At 39.9% G+C, this 20,363-nt stretch overlaps 2 protein-coding genes across 6 annotated transcripts in view; one reads left to right on the top strand and one right to left on the bottom strand.

Annotated features, from left to right (window-relative positions):
• The window catches only part of RPS6KA5 (ribosomal protein S6 kinase A5), a 70,862-nt gene extending 51,897 nt beyond the window's left edge, over positions 1 to 18,965 (bottom strand). The window contains exons 1-2 of one of the 2 annotated variants that reach the window (XM_063160118.1): positions 18,537 to 18,965; positions 8,043 to 8,114 (exon numbers count right to left, since the gene is read on the bottom strand). In XM_063160118.1, the coding sequence (XP_063016188.1) occupies positions 8,043 to 8,114; positions 18,537 to 18,600 (136 nt within the window). In that variant the 5' untranslated portion in view covers positions 18,601 to 18,965. Of the gene's footprint in view, positions 1 to 8,042; positions 8,115 to 18,240; positions 18,260 to 18,536 lie in introns of those variants that run through there. The other variant, XM_063160120.1, reaches the window with a different exon arrangement.
• A 260-nt stretch (positions 18,966 to 19,225) lies between these two features.
• The window catches only part of DGLUCY (D-glutamate cyclase), a 49,470-nt gene continuing 48,332 nt past the window's right edge, over positions 19,226 to 20,363 (top strand). For 3 of the 4 annotated variants that reach the window (XM_063160115.1, XM_063160110.1, XM_063160112.1), the window contains exon 1: positions 19,232 to 19,319. The gene's annotated coding sequence lies outside the window, so the exon portion shown is untranslated. Of the gene's footprint in view, positions 19,320 to 20,363 lie in introns of all 4 variants that reach the window. The other variant, XM_063160108.1, reaches the window with a different exon arrangement.

Raw genomic sequence — 20,363 nt, 5'->3', positions numbered from 1 at the left:
TTAGTAAATTATCCAATGCAACAGAAATTGAAGCTGACTGCTAAAAACTCTACCACAGTATCAAAATGCCAAGTAGATGAAAAAATAAAATGGCAGAGAAAATTTCAAATAGTAAACACACAATCCATGTGAAATATCATAATAGCACATAGGGTTAGAACTGAGGAGAGAAAAACAGCTGAAGTTACCAAAGACCACCCCAAAGAGAATGTTATAAACTTCAAGGAAAGTACTGAAGAAATTACACAAGCGTACCCACACCTTCAACACAAAGCCAGAAATCCCTTATGCTGCGGCTCCTATCTTGAATGAAGCACATTGTTTTCGTACCTTCTCTCTTCTGTCCCCAACTATCTTGCTCCCATCAGAAAAAAAAAAATTATAAAGCATTAGGAAAGTATAAAACAACTCTGCTAAACAGGAATGGCACTAAACATACTGCCATGTTTTGTTTAGCCTGAGAAAGTAGAGTACTTGAGAAGATTCTTACAGATAATTAAAGAAGAAAAAAAATCAAAAACTTGGTAAAGAACAAATTTTCATTATTTTTAGAAACAAAATAACTAAGGCAACAAATTAAATCATTAGGTATCAGCATTAAAAACTATGCAAAGCACACAAACAAGTATGCAGTTAAAGCTGTGGAACTACTGTTACATGATACTGCAGCTGTCAAAAATGCAGATGAATTTTAAGATTACATAACTCCCTGAGGGAGAGCAAAGCACAGCAAGTGTTGCCAAACTCTAAAGAGAATCTCTGGCTCAGGCAGACCCCAAAGTGCAGGTTGCTACCAGCTCACTAAGGAAACCATCACTGTAAGCCTCTCCTTAAGCCATCATGAGACAGAAAAACTAACCAGCTCATTGTTTTGTCCAACCCTTGCAATTACCTTCACACTACTTCCTCAAAGAGAATGCTCAAATATCTCAAACCTGAACATACACTGGACAAGTGTATACAGTCCTCACGTGAGACACTCAAATTTAGGTGGCCCTTATAAAGCTATAGCATACAGAGCTCCCAGTAAGCATCATGTGTAACTCCAGATTCTTTCTGGATTTTTCTCCAGATGGGTAATTTAGAGTTTTTAACTACCAAATGACATGTGAGCTTTTTTCCTAGATCTGAGTTCTGCTTCAGTGAGTATACAGAACTGATTCTGCTCATATACTGAACAATTCTTTTTAAGGAGTTCTTTACCTGACTCATTGTACCCTAAGGAATCATGCCTCCCTTCTTTACAGAACTAATTATCTGCAAAAAGGGCTTTCATAAAATAAGTTTTCATAACACATCTCTCAAGAATGGCAAATAGAGTCAGAATAGGTGACATCTTTCTATTTTGTGAGATATGCAGGACAGTCTCACGATTTTGCATTGCATTCTCCAACTTTGCAGTTACAAGATCTCAAGCATACGTAAGCCAGACTGAATGGTCATCAGCTACTCATCACCAGGGAACAGGAATTTTATCACAAATGTTGGAGAACATTAGATTAAACTAAAATGAACAAAAGGCTCATGACTCTAACACTCAGTTACCTGTATCTTTAATCACATTTTATAAAAACATATAATAACACATCTTAGGTGAGAGAATGCAGTACCTGCTACAGCTTTTCATGCAGTATCAGAGAAAATAATCTGGTTAGTGTAGTAACTCTAAGAATCTCTAGAAACTATACTTTTATTGCCATAAAGAACTTTGCCATGGTACAAATTGTTTCTTCAGGAATCTGACAAGGACTGACAGAATGATGACGATTCTCAGCATTTTTTATGAGAATAAATCTTAAGTAGCACTATTTTAATCAAATGACTCATAATATATCCAACACCAGAATCTCTGATAGCACCACAAGAAATCTACTTAAAAGACAACACTGCAAAAGCTATTTATTCGAGTGGCAGCAAGAAGAGAGCACATAAGCTAATTGCAATACTCTCACCTGAAAACTGTACTTCAGTAAAGCTTTTTTAACTTCTCAAAGAGCAACATTTTAATGTTAATTCTCATAATGAACATTCTCATAATGTTCATTCTCATGCACATCTGATCTACTGCCCAGGCAGAAGTATTCAGCCAGCAATATATGCCCCATAATGAAACACACACAATCACCAAATACCCACCTCCCAAATTCATTGAAAATACATTAAGTGATAGAAAAACTACATACACAGACACAGACTTTGTTAGACTGACCTGACAGCTTAAGAGAAATAAAATAAAAATTTAAAGAATGGTTATCAGCCTTTATGACGACTAAGAGATTTCACCAGCAATTTATACCAAATTTGCACTCAATTAGTGAGATAGAAAAATATAATTAGGTGCTAAAACTTCCCTTTTACTACTGCCCTTCCCATTAATACAAATTCATAGTAATATATCATAAGTATATATAAGCATACATGTAAGTATACTTAAACATAATTATATATATAAATATTTATATTCATATTAATACATCTCATTCTAAGTAACAATTCAGCAGGTCATTAGAATAGTCTGAAATACACACTTGCTGAAAGACAATGAGTGAAAACTATGAAATGTTCTTTGCTTCTTTCTTATTTCTGTACAAATGCAAGCACATTAAGGCACTGCATCACAGTAGCTGATTCTTACAGAGAAAAAGAAGCACAATTCTTATTGTTTATGGCACACTGGATGGTTTCTGTGGACTCCTAAAGTCATCAAAACTTTACACTTGCATCCATAATTTTTAAATTAATCATTTTAAGTGCTGATATAAATGACATCACTTTATTAAAGCACTTTTTTTTATTGTCAGTGTAAGAATAATCATGAGACTACAAAGGAAAAGGCTCAGAGGTACAAAATATTTCAGGATTTGAATAAATTTCATTGTAGTTTTGCACAATATATGCTTAATGATATCTTTGCTCTGCAATTTGGATTTAGATTTAGTCTGCATAAGGAATTTGGAGGCAGAAATCTTACTGTGCTAATATCAGTCCATATGAATTAAAAATTGGGATTGACAAAGTTAGAAAAGCACATAGCTCTAGCAGCTAAATATGGGGCGTGGGAAAGCCAAACAGAAACCTTAACAAACCTCAAATAATAGCGTTCTAAATATTTCCAATTTATTGTCTATGACCAAACTCTTAAAAACAGGGCATTCTCTGTCATCTTTCCTTAGATATCAGATAGGCAAGAATCATTAATGGAATTTTTTCAACATGATTATTTACTCCAAGAATAAATTTCCTCTCCCATTAAACAAGTGAGTGATGATTAATACGAAAGGGAAAAAGTGACAGGAAAGGGTAAGTTGCATCTTAAAATGTACTTAATGTCAGCATTTTGATTTTGTTTCTTTTTTATCTTTTTTTTAAAGGTAAATTTATTGCAGTATTTATTACAGCAAATAGTTATAGTAGACAATACATGCCTAACTTTTTTTTTGTTTATTTTTAAAGGATGTCAGTTTTTAGAAGGCAGCTCTCAAATGCAAGAGAATCTACCACTGGATATGGATACCATTAGTTTTTAATTATTTTAAAAATTACGGTAAATAATTTTCTTCAAAAATTTCTTTAAAGGTACTGCATTCCACTGAAGTTTGATGAAATCAGAACAACCAAGAGCTGCCTGGGATCATCATCTTACTTCCTCCTTTCCTTCTTAAATGTAAGGCTGGTTTTGCTATTCCCTCTGGCATTAGTTCCAATAAGAATCTTTGCTACTGGTCTCCAATTTAATGTACAGATTCTTTCAGAATTCTCTGGTGTATGAAAAGGAAAAATTTGTCCAGGTTCTTAGATTGAACACAGCCCCCTCTTTTCAGTCTGTTCTTCATGCAGAAAACCAATTTTCCATTTCCAAGCCCTGTCTCCAATTAGCCATCCCACCTACCATTCAGTATACATTCTAGCTGTCCTCAGCAGAAACTGAAGTAAAATATTTAATTGGAGTTTGGAATTATTTTTAGACACTCCCTAATTTGTCTCACTCTCCTGAGCACAGTATCCCCATTTCTTTCTTTTTCCTCATTTTATGAGAGAATATTTTGCATTTTCTTCAATATGCTTTGAAAGAACTAACTTCATTTCACAGTCTTAACTTTATCAAAATACTTTCTGACCTCTTAAATGAAACTTCATTATATTTTCTTATATAATAAGACTTTTGATATGGTTATTTAAATCTGACATTCATCCCACTAATTTTGTTCCCTTCATATGAATAAATCCTTCAGACACTAGGGATCTTCCACATATAAGGTGACTATCCTGCCCACATAAGCACTTAAATCCAGAAGAGCACATATAAAACATTCTCTCATATATGGTAGTTAGATTCTTGTTTCTCATTATTGTTAGTCTTCATTAGTGGACTGCAGTTCAAAAGGTAGAATGGATTATAAGTGCACATGCTCAAAAACCAATTGTACTCTTTCTTTTTATCCACAGCTGAAAGAGTGAACAAAAGCGGCATTTATTTAAGTAAGTTCAGTATAAAAAGAAGGAATAATCCATTGGTAGAAAAATGTATAAACCAGAAGGCACTCTACAGTGTTTTTCTTATTTTAAAAACACATTTTCAAAGAATGAAGCAAATAAGCCAAGTGGTTAGAAACACATTTTCAAAGAATGAAGCAAATAAGCCAAGTAGGCGTGCATAAATCAACACAGCCACCTTCTCCTGTTGTTCCTTTCCTGGCTTTGGGAAGCAATTAGATTTCTTTGCTGAAAAGTAACCTTCTTCTACAGAATAGACTCTAGTTTTCCCTGTCACAGGGAGAAAAGCTTTAACTGAATAGGAGGGACAAGCTGGATACACAAACATGGACAGGAAATCTGAAAATTCCACATTAGCAAGGCTATAACAGTAACAGAAAGAGAAAAGGACTTATCCCATTTCAATATATTACTCAGTACACTGACTAGAACATGGGCCAGTCAGAAGTCAAGCCAGTAAGAGTTTGTTCCCAAAGCAACAAGTACACTATTAATAGCTTCATTAACAGTGTCATGTCTTTCATTTCACTGATGTAAAGTGCTACTGATTTTTTCAATGAATCAGTTTATTCTATTACTACCCCCTAACACAACATAAAAGGATCCAGCTCAGACTTTTGCTTTCTTGTCTTCCCACTGAGACTCAGGTCAAAAGAAGAAAGTATATATGATACAATTTTATGCATGATACAATTTTATACCAAAAAGCAAAATATAACAAGCATGCTTCCAATTGAGTGTATATATTAGAAGAAAGCAGACAAAAGAATGTAAGAAAGCAATTCAAATAAAGAAAATAGTAAGTATGAAATTATGCTAAGCCACAGCATGAAAAAAGTTATGACAAAAAATGGCTTCCATGAGAGAAAATTCAGCATACACAGATACTATTTCTAATAATCTTAAATGTTTGTATTTTTAAAACATAAAGCTTAAAAATGAAGATTTAAATAAACCTTCACTGCTGTTACCTGAAAAGAATCACCTCTGAGTCTGTAAGAAACTACCACAATTACATATCCTTAAGCAAAGTATCATTTAATTTAACATGTTTTAAGTATCTTCTGTGGTTATTCCAGTTGCTTCATGGCAGAATGTTGTATTAAAAATATTGTAATTAGCTTCAACAGCATCTACAGTCATCACTTAATGTCACTGTGAGGTTTCAACACATTCTCCCTTGCATTAGATCGATTAAGTATTGGTTTGAAAACACTGCATGCTGCATAACTCCACAGTGAAGCATTTTAAAACAGCATCAGATTTTTATTGAGCATTAGTTATGTGACCTAAAAGCTCACACCAGGATAAAGCTTTCACTGCCAGAGTAAAGGTGGCTTGTCTCTATTTGCTTATAGCAATGACCAGAATGTTTCTCAAGTTGGGAAATAAAACTTCATCAGCAAAATATCTGAGGAAGGTTGCAGAATCTCTGCTACTGAGGCTTTTCAGAATGAATCACCACCAGGGGTGACGCAGGTGTAACTGACTGTGTCTTGGCCCAAGCAATTAAGGGACCTCTTTGAGGTCTGACCTCCTTAGATTCCTGTTTTCAGCAACTCCATGTGGCAGCAAACATTGCCAGCTGACAGATGGTCACTTACCAAAAGCAAAAGGAACTAGCTTCATTCTGATCAGGTCACTGGCATTTAATGAAATCCAGTAATTAGCAAGCAGCAACCTCTGACACATCTAGTGCCTGAGTCTTAGCTATCATAGGCTTGAGACTGAACAAAGCTTCTTGACTGCCCTGACAGTCTGGATTTCTGAAGCAAAAAACCTCAGGCTATGAGCAAAACTGCATATCAAAAAAGTGGGAAAAAAAAAAAAACCAACCAAAAAACCAAACACCACAACACCAACTACTCCTCCTACAAATGCCATTCCAGGATACCCAAGGAATCCTTGGATTCCTAAAGCTTGAGGAATCCTTTATATTAGACAAAGATTAGATTATCTTAGACAAAAGACATTTCTGGAGCAGCAAGTCTGCTAGAGCAGGATGAAGTCAGACAGGCATGCTTACTCAACTTCTTTTTTTACTTCGCACAAACACACAGAGGTTTTAACCCCCTTGTCAACCTACTGAAGTAGCCTTTTCTGAAAGGGGCCCCTCAAAAATCATCCTGTTAACCTGAGTGAATAGAATAGCTTTGCACTGCAAGCCTAACTATTACCTGCTATGGTTAAGAGTATTCCAGGCCAAGAAAAATTTGGCCAATCTGTTCACAAAGAAAAGAGGGCATGAGAGGTAGCAATGAGTGACTGCCAACAGTTTAACAGTAAGGTTATTTCAGAGGTACTGACTAAAGACAAGAGGAAGTCAGGCCACTACTAGTCTGAACTTGAAGACAGACCCTTATGAAATCACAAATTTACTTTGTACCCCAAATGCAAGAATTGTAACACCAGCGTGATCTCAGACCAATGGCAAATGTAATAAAATTCAAAAAATTTACAAATCCAGCCCATGTTTCCACCAACAGGACAGAAAGACACCCTCACGTAAATTCATAATTGTTTATAATTTCATTTTTGTCAACCCCTCTCAGATCCACACTGACCATTTCAGAAAATTGCTTCTACCTAGGAATATGCAACATTTATCTATGATAATAATGCTTCCTTGTATCTACATCTAACTATTTAGATTTAACAGCAAGGTTTCAATTTTTTAGCCAGTTAAATTTAAACTCTACAAACTTTACTTCAGAAACAAAAAAATATCCTCTGAAGTGATTTAACTGCTTAATTAATTTGTAAAAGAATCTATATGAATTACAGCCTCGCTGCCAGCTATTCATGGCTGATAATACCCAAAAATTTAATATCATTTAACCTGCATAAAACTCCTGCAGACCTTGATGACAGTCCACATTCATGATTATCCCCATCTACTCAACAATGCATCTAACTTAATACTGACCAAAAAATAAAAAAGCATAAACACCCTAAAAAGAATAAAACCATTAGTCTTGTCTGTATATGGGGCTGTGTATCCCTTTAGCAAACAGAAACAAAGTTTTTTTTCATTACAGTCAGTAATCCTACAACATCTTCGAAATCTCCAACATTGTGCTGAAACCCACAACACAACAATGAACATTATTCATCTTAAAGAATACTAGGATCTGACTAGGACAAGAGTTATGGAGCCAACAGCAACCCTAAAACAGATTAGTTAAAAAATGGAGCATCTTATTTAATAATGTATCAAAATTACTGGGTTTTTTACACCCAAACACAGTCTGTAAACTCAACATAATTATCAAAACCATGTCTTAACACACATTAAGTTTTTCACAAGCTATATTAAATTGTCACAAGTTTTCAACCATGTTTTCTTTTTTCCAAAAAAAGTGCTGTGTTACAGCATGTGACCTCCAATTTTGCATATCTGTGAAAATAAAAATTGAAAAAAATCTGCTATGCAATACAAAAGTGGTATCTTCCTAAAGAATCTTCCAACTACCAAAACCTCAGCACGAAAACAAAATCACACATAAGAGTAATGCTTCCAACATTTAACTTAAAATAGTGCATCTTACCCCCTGTTCCAAGAACTTTCAGGAGCTCAAAGTTTTCAATGCCAACTTTCTCTGCATGGCCTGTCAAATTTGCTGAAGGGAAAAAAGAAAAAAATCACGTCAGATATATAGTACACCAAAAGATCACTCTGACATCTTACTACAGCCCCAGTAAAACCAAGTTAGCAGTTGAATTAAATAAGCTGTGCTAAGAAGACATCCCAATTTCATACTGTACTCAACTTGAAAAGCAAGGGAAAGCAATTTTCTTGCTGCCATCAGTGTACCCAAAGGTATAAAATCTCAGAACAGCAATTCAAGCCCATCTAGTCTGTATACACCATCTTCCAGTGTACCACTGGGCACCTCTGAAAATAGCCTGATTGCTGTCTGTAACTATGTGATTGGAGATGACAGACAAGGTGGAACTGGACTGTCTCTTAGCCCTAGCACCCTGAATACTCTTTTTTCTTTTTGGATTAGTGTATGAAATGACAAACAGAGTTCCAACAGCTGTTCATGCATTTAACACAGGATTGCTAAAGACTCTCCATTAGTACCAAGTACAAATTACCTTAAGTCTACATAACTTATAAGTATGGAAAAAATCTAAGCTGCAACAAAGTTGTGTCATTTGTTGCACAATCTGGAAGCAGGAGGTTCTTTGTTTATAAAAATCTATAGCACTTTGGGTATTTATTTTGTCTAACATACATTTTTCTAAGCAGGGATGTGAAGACCTCTGTTTGAAAAAAGGGATTGTGCAGGGTTGGTTTATGGTTTACCTTTTTTTTTTTCCTAAGCTCCTATAAGAAAGCCTTATGCAGTTGCTATTTTTTCCATCTTTGATTCCTGTCATACTATTATGCATCCATTTGCATCAACATGACTACAAACCATTCAGCAAAAGCCTTCATGAAATGATTCAGGCCAAAAACCAGCAAGACAACACAGTAACTAAGCTTGATAATTCAAGTTCAGTTCCCTGATCCACTTTACTGAGCAGCTTCATAAGCACAACTAAGGATGCAGCATCAAGTAGCCAGTGAGTCCATATGCACCACAGGAGCTGAATGAAGCTCACTGTACTGCTCCTGACTGCAAACAGAACAAATACTCCTGCTTGAGCTACATCACAGCAGTAAGAAGACAGCAGTAAGGAGGCCACTCTCATGTGCCAATAAAGGAGTTATAGAAAGTAAGACAAACAGTGTCTATACAATGAGGGTATGTTCCGTCACAAAAGGCAAATTTAATATTTAATATTACATACTTAATATTACAATTTAGTATTTCATATTACTCTTCTTAACAAGTACTGAAAATGGTACTCAACATGCACAGTTTCAAAACACTATCTTTCCTGCCAGGGACATCAGAAGTACAGGCTATTCTAAAGAGACCAGGGCTACAGTATCCATGTGTTAATGAAGGAGTGAACATCACTGAAGAGATTCAGGACACAGAACTTCTCTGGACACCAGCTAAGTAAGCGCTGAACTCAGGGTGGGAAGAAAGTTTTCACTTCAAAATCCACTGATTTGGATCTTCCACAATGGACTACTCCAGAAAGGTTCTCTCACATCCTTTAAATAAGAGTGTCAGCAGAAGGCTTTTCAACTAAACACCCTTCTACAAAGTAAAACAGTCACTTAATCCTTCCATATTCTTGGAACTGAATATGGTAGGATTAAGGAAGTTACAGGAGGAGTGGAACCCAGAGAAATGCTGCTTCTCCAGTAACATGCTGAAGATTTGCAGTGTTGGCTGCAATCCTAAAATGAGATTAAGCCTTAAAACTCAATCTATTCATCTAAATTGTACCATAAACTCACATTCAATAACATAAGTAAAACCTTTTCCACTTTCATGAGGCTACAGAATAAAAAGCTGAGTGCTATCTAGTTTGAATTATTATGTGTTTGTTTCAATGTGAGCTGTAATTTTGCACTTTTCCCTTAATTCCACTTTTACTTCCACTCAGAATGCTTAATGGCCTTATCCTAAAAAAATCTTGAAGGTTACTGGAATATTATTTTCATAATAAAAGGAGAAAATGACACCACAAATAAGCATGTGGTAAATGCAAAATAAGACCCATCTCATTCTTTTTACATTATACTGAGGAAAAAAGCCATTCCACAAGACAGCTAAAGGATGCTGCATAACACACACAAGTATGACAGGACACATGAGACAAACTCTCTCACAATTACTCCCCATAAAGCAAGAAGTAAAATTATCCTTCATTAAAAAATAGGAATAACAAATCTTCAAAGCTGTAAGAAAAGATGAACAATTCCCAGAAAGTGCTCCTCCCAATGTTGCCACATGGCAATGGTTTTGCTCCAAGAGGCTCAGTTGCAGTGTTCAGTCCATCTCTGAAGTCCTACTGCAAAAAAAGCAGGCTGAAGAACCTGTTTCTGCCATTTTCTAATAACTCCCCTAGAGCAGTCCTTTGCCTTCATCTGCTGAAGCAGCTGCAGCACTTTGACACTCTAACAGAGGTGAAGTGCAGCTTCTCCAAGATAAAAGTTGTCATTCCAACATTTCCTTCAACCTGCTTTCAGAAGCATAAATCTCAAAATATCAATTATTCTATTCACCACTCCCAGGAACCTGAATGGCCATTTCTTGAAGACCTTTCACCAGGGATGGTCTCTGCAGTTACAAAACTGTTCCAAAACTGAGGATTTTAAAGGGTTGCAATGAGACCACTACTACTACTAGGACTGACAGAACAGTGGAAGGCTTCTCACACCTCGCAGACATCACTGGGCTGGAAATGGTAATTAGCTTACTGCATACTCACACAATTAGAAGAATCCTGCATTTACTAATATTCTACTATAGTCCACACCCATCAGCATTGAACCAACATGGTTAAAGAGAATATGCAGCTGAGGGCAACAGCAAGAGATAACGCATCAACTCAGAAAAAAATAGCAAATGGAAAGGCCAGGACATCATAGTCCCCATAAAAATAAAGAGAAAACAGAGATACTAGTCACCATCATCACCTCTGAAGGCAGGAAGAAAGGAAATATCCAGAAATACTACCACTGCAAAGACAAGCCTCCCCTCTACATGCAGGGACAGCAGTGCCCAAAGACCAGAGCTGTCATTTTCAGTCCCCTGTCTATCCAGACTGTCTATCCAGACTGTCTATCCAGTTCTCCTTGATGGAGGATCTCCAGATGATGGAAGAGACATGACTGCCATCTGCACTACACCCGAACTTCGAGAAGGCCTCAAGGGAACTAACAACTGTGCAAGCTGGTACTGTGCAATGATTCTGTAAGCTTTTAATTGCACTTCTAAGATCTTGAGAAATAACATTTCAACAGTGTTTGTTCTCAAGTTAAAATGTGCTCTGTCCTCTGCTTCTGGACCCCACAGCATACAGGTCTTGAAGCAGACAAGCAAAGCTAGAGCTTCCTCTACTGAACCAGATTGAGCTCTGCCTGAAAGTTGAAACTTGTCCCTGCAACATAAGACCAATTCTTCAGTTTCATTGAGCAGAACAATGAACCTCAGGCAATTTTAGGAACAGAGAAAACAAGAAGGAAAATTAGAAGACATTCTGCAATACTCCAAATACTAGGTTGCAATGTCTAGTATCAGTATCAACTTGATCTTGAACTGTTACTTCAGAGAACGGCCCATCCCCACTCACCTAACAGATCTACTGAGGTCACAGCATCAAAGATCAGATGTTGCTTTATAACTTGTACGTTAATGCCTTACTCAGAGTGGAGAGAGGGTGCACACTCCTTCTGGGGGGAAAAAAACCCTGACACCATGCAACAGAAACTATGCAACTGTTATTTATTAGACACTGAAGAAAATGCATATGTTATCTGTTATCTGCTATATAGAGTTATACTTTGTTACTGGTTACAGCAACTAGAACTATTTGTGAAGGAAGTAAAAGTATCCTGCAGTCCTTGTAATCTGAGAGACCATTGCCACCAAATAAGTGTCAGGTCATTGAACAAGAGCACCATTTAATCAGCTCAGGGTACTATCTTACAAGCCTTAAGTGGAATTTAAAAACCATAACATCTTAAGAATATTTTTCTTAGGCAAAAGAAAGAATGTAGAGCAAAAGTAAAACACACACAGAGTTCTGAACTCATGTGAAAGAAAAGAATATACAGTTCACGTTGCTCTGAACTTCAGGGTATCAGTTGAGGTAACTGGGCTGGTAACTGCTGATTCTCTAGAACATTAGATGCTTAAGGGTAAGACCACCTGAGCTGAGAAAAAAAAAATTACAATTTGAAAAACATCTGGAAATAATTCAAGCTCTCACAAAGCTGCTGATCCCATTCTAGAAGGCTTAGAAGCCAAACTTGACAAAGATCTCAGAAGTACCAGCTAATATAGTATGTATACATGTGTGTATGTACATGTATGTATAACAGCACACATGTACACTGCATGGAATACAGCATGTGGAAATTCAGAAGCATAAAATGCGGTGGAACACACAATAAGAAACAGTCACTACCATCATGAAAACAGAACATAGAAGACTATCCCACCAAAGACACTACTTGCATATAGAAAGCTGAAATAAATATAAAAGTCCAGACATCTGAGATTAATGACACAAACTCGGTAGTCTGGACTGGAAACTGCTCCATGTTAAGATCCATTCACACTCAGCAGCAGCCCTTTTTCTCTTGCAGAGGTGACTTCATGAGTTTTATCATTACTGTGAGCTGAATCACTATGAGGTCACCAAGACTGAACCCTGAGGTACCTCCATGGTCAGCTAGAAACTTACTGTGTAGCAACACTCTACGTCACATAATTGCAAAAAAAAAAAAAAAAAAAAAAAGTTATTATACAAGATGCTAATGAATAAAATTGCTACAGATAATCTAATGCTGAAGAGAATCGAAACAATCAGATACCTAAAGATTGTGCATATCCTCTCAAATAAAAAATTATATCTAAGTACAAGACATGAATCAACTTCAGTTTTCCCTATCATTAGTAATGAATGAAATAATTTATAGAAATTCAGTCACAGGCACCTTGGACACAGCATCAAAAGTAAGAGAACACAAATTAATTTATCAACAAAAATAGGGCAACTGATAACTTACATGTTGATGGAAGGTATTTACATATTTGGTTATGCAGACCTTAACAAGAAAACTTAAGAATTATCCTCTCCCAGGTAAAGCTTTTATAACCATCTATCCAAGACAGCATAAAATATTTACAGCTGTCCAGGAAAATGAGAAGAGGAAACAGCCACAATAGATCCCAAAACAAAACAAACCCAAATAAACTGACTGCATGTAACGTGAGTCTTTCACAAACCAGTCTGCCTATCTACAGACTGAGTCAGAAGCAAAGAAATCTCAGCAGAACTTGCACCTCGTTGTTGATATTCTGTAGGGGGGAGGAGACAGAGAGCATGTTTACCATAAGACACCAAATTATGTAATGATGGGGATACAACAGAAATACTTACATGAAAAATATATTGGAAAAGCATCCTCAGATACCCAAGCCTTGTCATATGGTTAAGGAATTTCAGCAAGTGTTCTTTGAACTGCCTTCTGAATAAAATCCTAAGATGTATTAACATGGCATGTAAGACTCCTGATTGTTTTGTGGAATTAAGCATGAGCTTTTAAACCATCACATTTAGAATACATTGGATCAGAGCTAATAAACAGGCTGACAATGAAGACTAGTCCTCATTTATATTACACATTTTACAGAACATCACTGAAACAATGATGAAACAGCAAAATGATCAGTTGTGCCAGAGCCTTGGACAGATCATTTTAGCCAGGTTTGTTGGATTCCAAAGCCCAGTGGGAGAAAAGCAAGCAAACAAAAAAATCCCACTCAACAAAAAGAAACAAAAAGCCACAAACACAACCCAGGAAAGATCAATAGCTGTCCTTCCTCATAATCAAGGCTATCAGAAGATAAATAACAATAAATTCCTAGAGTACAAAGAATTTTTAGAAAATATTGATTGTGTAAAGAGTAAAATCCAGAGATTGAAGCGGTATTAAAGATTATTAATAAACTTAAAATACTCTTTGTTGTTCCCACAATTCAAGAAAACATATATTTTAGTGCTCAAAAGAGAAAAGTAGAAGCAAAAGCAATCCAAGCTTTGAAATAGCTAACTATTAGTACCTACTGATCCCTAAACAATATACAAAATGTTATTATTTACATATTTTATATTATTTTATTATATATAATATATTGTTCAGTATGTAATAAAATATTACACCTGTATGTTGTAAGTAAGTAAAACAAAAAAAAAAAATCTGTCTTACAGAAAAATTGATTTTAAAAGTATATTTTAAGTCTCATAAAGTTTCCTTTTAAAAAAAGAAAAAATAAAGTACTGTACAGGTGCCAGATGTATCTCCACAGTGAAGGCTGAATTCACTATTCAGTGCATGATCCATCATGTTTTTTAGTCATAGGAATTTTCACAATTCCCTAGAATGTAACACGAACCTTCTAGTTTACAAATAAATCCATTCTAATTGAAGATCCCATTCTGGAAGGCATAATCAAAGATTTGCAATATTAAACACTATAGCTAATCCACGTATTTATTTTCTGAAGCTTTTTACAGTTTCATACTGAATTATAAGTTTGACTCAAGGGGAAGTTCCAAATTCTTGTGCCTTTGGAGTTCTGCAGTCTGTTGCTACATGAACTTCTGGGCCCTACGTGCCTTTTCTCATGCATGCCTGGCAAACTGCAAACTAAAGCAAGTTCTTTAGCCTAAAGATTGTGATAACATTAAAACAAATCCAGCAGCCTCTTCAAAACAGTCTTGCTAAAAGGAAAAGAACAAGACTTAGCTATTGTAAAGCAAAACAATGCATTTAGACCCCACTGCCCATATGTTCACACAATGTCTCAAGCTCCCTTCAAGATCCCAGTTTTGGGAATCTCTGCCTCTCCCTGGGCAAAGCAGGGAGTTCACAAGCATGCCACAAGATGGGCAACCTCCTGCCAGTCACTCACACACACTTAAGGTACAGGATCCTTTGATCCTTTTTTCCAGAAACAAGAGGAGGTGGGGAGGAAATCTCACTCTTAACTGTTCTGTTTCCTTTTTATCTTCTGATATCACAAGCCTTTTCTTCTCTTTCCATATCCTTCTCTATCATGTAAAATGTTTCCTCTGATAGGCTTTATGTTTGCCATGGTTCAGTTCTGAAGCATTACCAAGCAACAGAAATGTTAAGATGTAACAATGTTCTTTTTTCAGTGCAAACAATATGTATTTTCTAAGGTCTGCAAAAAGACACAAAGTTGCATTAACTCTGAAAGTTAGCCCTCAAAAAATAAAACCTTTTCAGTTACAAGATTCCAGAAATATACACTAAAGAAAACGTCATTTTCTTATTATTTTCACTGGAGAGATTCAGTGAAAATCAGAGAGAGTCACCACTTCCTACTGTTTCAACTTTGGCATATTTTTGCTTCTACTTCCTGAAAAGAGATTCCACTTTCCCCAAAGACTCATTTTCCTTCCCAAAGTGAGACAAGTAAGACAGTGACTATTCTGAAGTGGCTGAATTATGAGCCTTCTATTAAGAACAAAAAAAGTTGGGTGTTAGGAAAATAAAAAACTTCACAACTACAATTAGAAGAATATCATTATTAAATGATATGTGTCCTAAAAGTCACTGCTGTGTCCTATCTGCAAAACATCATATATATACACACAGAGCAGTGCCCAGTATTTGTAACAGAGCACATCACATGCTATCACACAGAGGCACTCAAGTGTTCCTTCCCTATCACAGACCCAATCTACATGCCTATCAAGTGATGTTTTTCCAGCAATTACTTTTTGGTCATACAACAGAGGAATTTCAGGGCTCTAAGTCTATGAGATAAAAAGCTAAAATTAAACCTGGCCCTACATATCAAAGCCAGCACTGTAATTTCAAAGTTTAAAAGAAGTCAAGCTATGGTATGATAGGGTTAACAATCAGCTGATCTATGCAGAAACAGCACTGCATATGCCCTAACTTAAGGCATTTTCATATACCTCCATACTTGCTTGGAGCTAACAGCAATCATCTTTTGCATTCTTAAACATCCTCATTTCATCTTAAATTCAAATTCTAAAGTTGTTCACTTACTCACTTGACCATAATAAAAGCCAGTCCCTAACTCATTTAACACTTTTAAAGCAATCCCAAGACCATGTAATTGCAAATGCAAAGTGTAACTGTGGGTTTACCTGCATTCAGCTGATTTGAATTAGTCAGCTTGTTACCGTGGGGTTCAAGTAACTGCTTCCAAAATATGAACTGATACTCCCTTCTCAAAGAAGCCACTATTTCTACTACAATAGTAAATTCTTTCAAAGCACTCTGGAGACTAACCTCTTTTTCATCTGCCAACTGACAGCTATTTTCAATCTGTAATTCTAAATTATTAAATTAGTCACAGAGCTAGCAGCATCAAAGAAAGAACACAGAGATGAGGGAAACACTGGAATCTAAACAAATTGCACAATAAAGGATATTCATTATATAGAATATATTTAGGAACAACAAAGATCCGCTTGCTCCAAATTCTAGTTCTTGCCTGTCCTCTCATTCTTTTTCCCAAAATGAAGCAAAATTAAATAATCATCCTGCATGTGCTTTAAAGATGTGGTGGGCTGACCCTAGTCAGCAGCTAAGCATCCACACAACCAGACCCAGTACGAAAAAACCTTTGAACATCCAAAGTATCCTATACCTTTATGTATTTCTGTATCAACAGAAGCTGACCACAACTTTTCTCCTCAAATTATTGTGTCTCTGTGCATTGTATAGAGAAGTCCTGAACCAGTATCTCCACACGTCTTGCATAGCAATGACACTATTGACACCTTCGGGAGTAGGAGTCTCCCAGGAGTACATGACAGAGCAGCTCCCTCCTCCACCCTGGTGCTCCAGAAATAGACAAGTCATTGCTAGAAAGCATTTTTCAGAAAGCAGAGTATTCTAAACTGAATATGGAGATGAGAACAAGGAGGGGAGTAGCAACTTATTCCTACTAAACCGAATTTCAGAAGCTTAGAAGACAAACAAGGTTGAGAATTTTTAAAATAAAAATGAAAGCTGGTACTTCATACAGCTATATATGTGATCAGGATTAAAATCAAAGTTGCTTACTATGCTACATTGCTTATTCCTCAAACTATCTTTAAATAACAGCCCCTCAGGGATACGTGTTCTCAACCTTTATAAAAGTAATATAGAAAAAAAGAGACATAGTTATGTAAATATATTGAATAAATACGTCCCATTTCCTTTCCCCTTACCTTTTCCACACTTAAACGAAGCAACACCTATCGAGACAACTATGTTTTCCAGCAGCTCCTCCTTGAAAGAGGGAAACTACAGTCCCTTCTATTTCTGTAGGTATCAAGAGACTGCCTTTTTTTTTTTTTTTTCCCCTTCCCTCCTCCTCCTCGCCCCGCCAAGCAGCCGTGACAGCCGTGCTCCTCTGGGGCAGCTCCCCGACCCCAGGGCCGAGGGACAGAACGGCACCGCGGGGACCCAGCACCAGCACCTGCCTTTACATCGGCCCTCGAGAATGTCCAACACATTAACACGGCGAGCAGCCCTCCCAAACTTTTGCAGTGAACGGCATCATATGCTCACTCTCACTTCAGCATGGGGGGAAAGATGATGACAGAAAAGGAGCGAAGGACACGAGTTAACAGCACCTTCATTGTTAATCAATACAGAGAATATACGTTCTGATTGTGTTTTACAAGCTCTTCCAAACTGATGTTAAAATTTAGATTTACTGCAGTGTTCAAGTTGCCTGGAAACTTCTGAGAAGCAGAGAATCCCTACTAAAAAGAAATAAAGCTCTTCCCCAACACAACAACCTACAACGGAGGATTTCTGTTGGATCTTTAAAGGTCATACATATTTCACATGTTGAACTACTTCTCCTGAGGGTCGTCAAGTAACTACCGAGCTACAAGAAATCCATAGACTGAAAACCCAGATAACTCCGTGGTTACGGGCCGGCACATTCCCCTCCCTACAATTCCGGCATTTCACCGCGGTCAGAGAAAAGCTGTCACATAAAACGACTTCATTTAGGACCGGAACAAACCGCCCCCCCAGCATAGATAGAGAAGTCGATCAAACACACAACTTACAAAAAAATAGCGTTTATAAGAGAGCGTGGTTACCCTTTATCTCCTTTAAAAGCGTCAAATACCACCAGGAAGTGGGACAGGGAAGCCAGGCATGGAGCAGAAGTCGAAGTGAACTACTTTTCTCAGAAATAAGAGAAGGCCCCCTCCCCGCCCCCATCGTACGCGCTCCTGCCCTTATATTCCAGCTCATCCTCTTTTTCCCCCCCCGCCACTGAGATTTCCCCACCGGCCCCACCAACTCCGTTCGCTCCCTGCTCAGCCGCGCCCTCCTCGGCGCGGGCCGCCCGTGCCCCTCCGCCCCCGCGCGACCCCCGGGCCCGCCCGCTCACCGTTCCTCAGCTCGTGCTTCACCGTGAGGAGCGGCAGCTCCGCTTCCCCCGAGGCTCCCTCCATGTCCTCACAGGCGGCTCCGCCGCCCCTGCCGCTCCCGTGAGTGCGAGCGCGGCGGCGGGGGGATGTCACCTGGCCCGAGACGGCTTCTATTTTCCAGGGGCGCTCCGGGGCACAGGAGCCATGCAGGCGCGCTGGGGTCTGCCGCTGTCCCCTCCGCCTTCTTGGAAGACGGGGTGGGAGGTGGGGGCGGAGGTTGGGGCAGAAAACCCCAAACCTACACCGCCCAACAACAAACAGTTATTAAAATCTAGGGAGGCACACGCACGACGGCTTCCCTCCCCAGGCGCTCAGAACCAGCCCATGTCCTTGCGCCTCCCCTCCCCCGGGCTCCGGCCGCCTTCCCCGCCCGACAGCGGGGAGCGGAGCGGAGCGCGGCCGGGATAGGCTGAGCGCCGCGGGGGGAGGAGGTGGGAGCGCCGCGGGAGCGGCTCCTACTCAGGCGCGCGCGCCCTCTCCCTCCCCGGGCCGGGCGCTCATTGGCCGCGCGCGCCCGCGAGCCCCGGCGGCCGTCGGGCAGAGAACGTTCCCCGCGCGCCGCCCCCGCCCTTCCGCCGAGCGCCGCGCGCCCCCATTGGCTCGGCGGCTGCGCCAACCGCCGGCTCCGCCCCCCGCCCTCCCCCCGGCCCCTCTACTCCCCGATCTTGTTTGTAAACATTCCCGCCCGCCTCTCCCGCTGACCCCCGACCCCCGCGGGAGGGCGGGCGCTGGGCTGCCGAGAGGTAAGGGACGGCGCTGATTGACCACTGGAGCTGGCAATCACCTGAGGGAGGGGCCATGGCGCCCTTCCTCGCCTTACGGGCGGCTTCCATCGTACTCGAAGGGGGAGCGGCCGTGGGCTGACCCACTCGCAGTGGAGGCCGGGGGGGAGCCGGGCTCCAGCCTAGCGCGGGGATGCGGCAGCGGGATGGGAAGCGGGGCATCCCCGCGGGGGGATGCGGCGAGGCAGGGAGCAGCGAGGCACGGCCGGGGACGGGGGGATTCCCGCAGAGTCCCGGCCGCCCGCCTGTTGAGTCCCCGCCGTCCCGCACCGGAGGCGCGGGCGGTGCGTGCGGACTCGCGGCGCCGGCTGCGGCTGCGGCACACACACCGACAGGCCCGCCTGCAGCCCGCGGCCGTGCGCTCCGGTCACCGGGCTCAGGGGCCCACAACACGGGAGCGCGGGTGGCGCGGGCCCCGGTGCACCAGGGGTCCCGCCTGCTGCCACCTTCCCCTCGGCCGGGGCCTGGAGCGGGCGGAGAGCGTAGTGGCCTCTTGGGAGGTGGAAGAGGGCGCCTGTACTGAAGTGAAAGCAGCCTCGGTGATCGCTGGAAGGGCGCACGGCCGGCAGGGTTCTCGCAGCTCAGGAGGTGCCTGGCAAGGGCTTGCTGGTCGCAAGATAGGAGTGGGCGAGCTCGCTGGGGCCGTACATCCATGTGCCCCGTTCACCTTGCCTTGCCTGGGCCGCGTTCATCTGGTCCCCTCAGCTGCGAGGGAGACACTGTCCTCTCAGAGGCATTGATAGTGTTGTTGGGGGAGATACGGTTCAAAACACATCAGACCTGTTCATCTCAGTTAAGCCGCTCAGTCTGTTACGTTTTGGAGGTTAGCTGGTGTTTCTAAAGCTGTCCTCATTTCCTTGCAACAGATAACTCAAATGACTTTTCTCTCTATTTCTTATTTACAGTAATTTCTGACTTGTTGCTCTTGAATGCCACTGCTTCTATCCTTACATACAAGTTGCTAATTCACAGTGTCATGTCTCAGCAGTAGTGTTCACACAGAGT

This window comes from Melospiza melodia, chromosome 6 (genome assembly GCF_035770615.1).
Source record: "Melospiza melodia melodia isolate bMelMel2 chromosome 6, bMelMel2.pri, whole genome shotgun sequence".
NCBI classification, from domain to species: Eukaryota; Metazoa; Chordata; class Aves; order Passeriformes; family Passerellidae; genus Melospiza; species Melospiza melodia.
Note: the sequence above shows the minus strand (reverse complement) of the source record. Positions and strands in the feature narration are given on the sequence as shown.